The sequence below is a fragment of the Musca domestica genome, unplaced genomic scaffold, assembly GCF_030504385.1.
Source record: "Musca domestica strain aabys unplaced genomic scaffold, Musca_domestica.polishedcontigs.V.1.1 74, whole genome shotgun sequence".
NCBI lineage: Eukaryota > Metazoa > Arthropoda > Insecta > Diptera > Muscidae > Musca > Musca domestica.
This window is the reverse complement of record NW_026712391.1, coordinates 3,116,618-3,118,518: the sequence shown is the minus strand read 5'-3', so window position 1 is coordinate 3,118,518 and position 1,901 is coordinate 3,116,618. Positions and strand designations below refer to the sequence as shown.

The 1,901-nt window shown below is 37.6% G+C and overlaps 1 protein-coding gene across 1 annotated transcript; it reads left to right on the top strand.

Annotated features, from left to right (window-relative positions):
- The first annotated feature begins 286 nt into the window (after window positions 1-286).
- LOC131806367 (LIM homeobox transcription factor 1-beta.1-like) lies at window positions 287-1,612 on the top strand. Its single transcript, XM_059130400.1, has 4 exons — window positions 287-497; window positions 723-910; window positions 988-1,264; window positions 1,335-1,612. Exons 1-4 carry the CDS (start codon window positions 344-346, stop codon window positions 1,610-1,612), a joined length of 897 nt encoding a protein of 298 aa, XP_058986383.1. The 5' UTR covers window positions 287-343.
- The last annotated feature ends 289 nt before the right edge of the window (window positions 1,613-1,901 follow it).

The following is a 1,901-nucleotide window of genomic DNA, read 5'->3' as shown; positions in this document are numbered from 1 at the left end:
TCACGAAACCTCATCTATTCCACTGATAAAAGGTGGTTCGATATTAACAATATTTTGCAAAATGCAAAGATTTTTCCGTTAATGGATCTAAAATATCTAATTTTGCATTCAAAACTCGTTAATACCTTGATCTACATTTTGACTTTTCCCCATCTTGCACCCCATTCTGATATATACAATTTTCTTTAAACAATTATTTATTATAATAAACGGATTAATCTCAATTTAAATTAATATATTTACTCCACCCACACACACACCCTCTCACCCGCATACACCCAGACTTTTTCTGCGTAATCGTTGCCTTGGATGCGGTCACAAAATTGCCGCCGATGAACTGGTGATGAGGACACTCGAAAATGTTTTCCATTTGAAGTGCTTCGCCTGTGTGGTATGCGGTGCCATCCTCAAGAAGGGTGAGCAGTATGTCGTGAAGCAGGGCCAATTGTTTTGTCGCTTCGACTACGAAAAGGAAGTGGAAATGCTGCAAGGATACGGTGAGTATGGAAGATGCTAGCCAGCTAGCAAGCTGCCAAGCAAAGCCAATACAAGCCACAATAAATAAATCAGCAAAATGTTAAAAGATAACAAAAAAACAGAATACATTCACTTGAGGAATGCGATATGGAAAGTAATTTATTTGTTGTTGTTGCTTGTAGAGGAGAAATCTCAGAGAAAAAAAGAATATTTTAAATTGTATTCTCTTGTGTTTCTGCGAACAGATTTCTATGGCGATGACTTGTTTGCCCCAAAGCTGGATGGTCGACGCGGCCCCAAGAGGCCACGCACCATACTCAATACCCAACAACGAAGAGCCTTTAAGGCGTCCTTTGAAGTATCGCCCAAACCCTGCCGTAAAGTGCGCGAGAATCTGGCCAAGGAGACAGGCTTAAGTTTAAGGATTGTGCAGGTAACCACAGTGCCGCTGGAGTTTAATAACAAAATTTGATTAATCGAATTATTTTAATTTTCCCCTTGGCTCTCTAGGTATGGTTTCAAAATCAACGAGCCAAGGTAAAGAAGATTCAGAAGAAGGCCAAATTGGATGGCAGCCATGCCAAGGGCAACAGTGACTCTCCAGATTCACAAGAGTCGGATAATAGCAATATGACCAAAATCAAAGATGAGGCACACAGCGACACAGAATCGCTAATGGATGCTCCTTATGGCACGGCATCATCCTCAGAGGCCATGGCCAAGCTGAGGTCATGCATCAAGGATGAGAACGATGGCACACCCTTCAGTTGTATAGAAACCAATAAAGGTAAATTGGAAAAATGTTTGTCCGCAACAAAATATAAGATTAATAAATAAATAAAAAAATTCTTTTGCAGAAAATTGCAATAAAACCAACGAACCCATCCTCAATACAATACTGGGTTTGAGCTATTCCACATTCCAACAATTAATGGGGCCTTTTACACAGACATCTATGATTAATCCCATAGATCGTTTGTACAGCATGCAGAATTCCTATTTTCGTCCAGATGAGCTGGGTTATGGCGAGCCAAGTGCTGGTCCATTGAGTGGTGGCGGTGGGGGTGGTGTCGGCAATGGGCCGAACCCCATGGCCATGAGTAGTAGTCTAGGTCAAAAAGATATTAGTGATTAAATGGAATTTTTATATTATGTAGATTTTAAGTAGTTTTTTAAGAATATCTTAAAGAAAATGTGTGGTAAAAAATATAAGAAAAAACATAGAATTCAAGAATTTGTAAAAAAATAATGAAAATAATTTTATGTTGGAAATAAAATTTAAATGTTGAAAATTTAGAAAATATAAATGAAAATAAGAAAAATATTGATATAAACATAATTTTTTAAAAAGCAACTAAAAAAGCATAAGTAAATACGGGGTATGATGAAGAGCTCAACTCTTTTTCTCCATAAAAACTTTATTT

What these genes read in the sequence shown, in the direction of transcription:
- LOC131806367 (XM_059130400.1), top strand. Translation starts at nt 344, where the DNA reads ATGAGGACACTCGAAAATGTTTTCCATTTGAAGTGCTTCGCCTGTGTG. An exon ending in GGAAATGCTGCAAGGATACG is followed by an intron (nt 498 to 722) that starts GTGAGTATGGAA and finishes TTCTGCGAACAG; the next exon opens with ATTTCTATGGCGATGACTTG. An exon ending in TTGTATAGAAACCAATAAAG is followed by an intron (nt 1,265 to 1,334) that starts GTAAATTGGAAA and finishes ATTCTTTTGCAG; the next exon opens with AAAATTGCAATAAAACCAAC.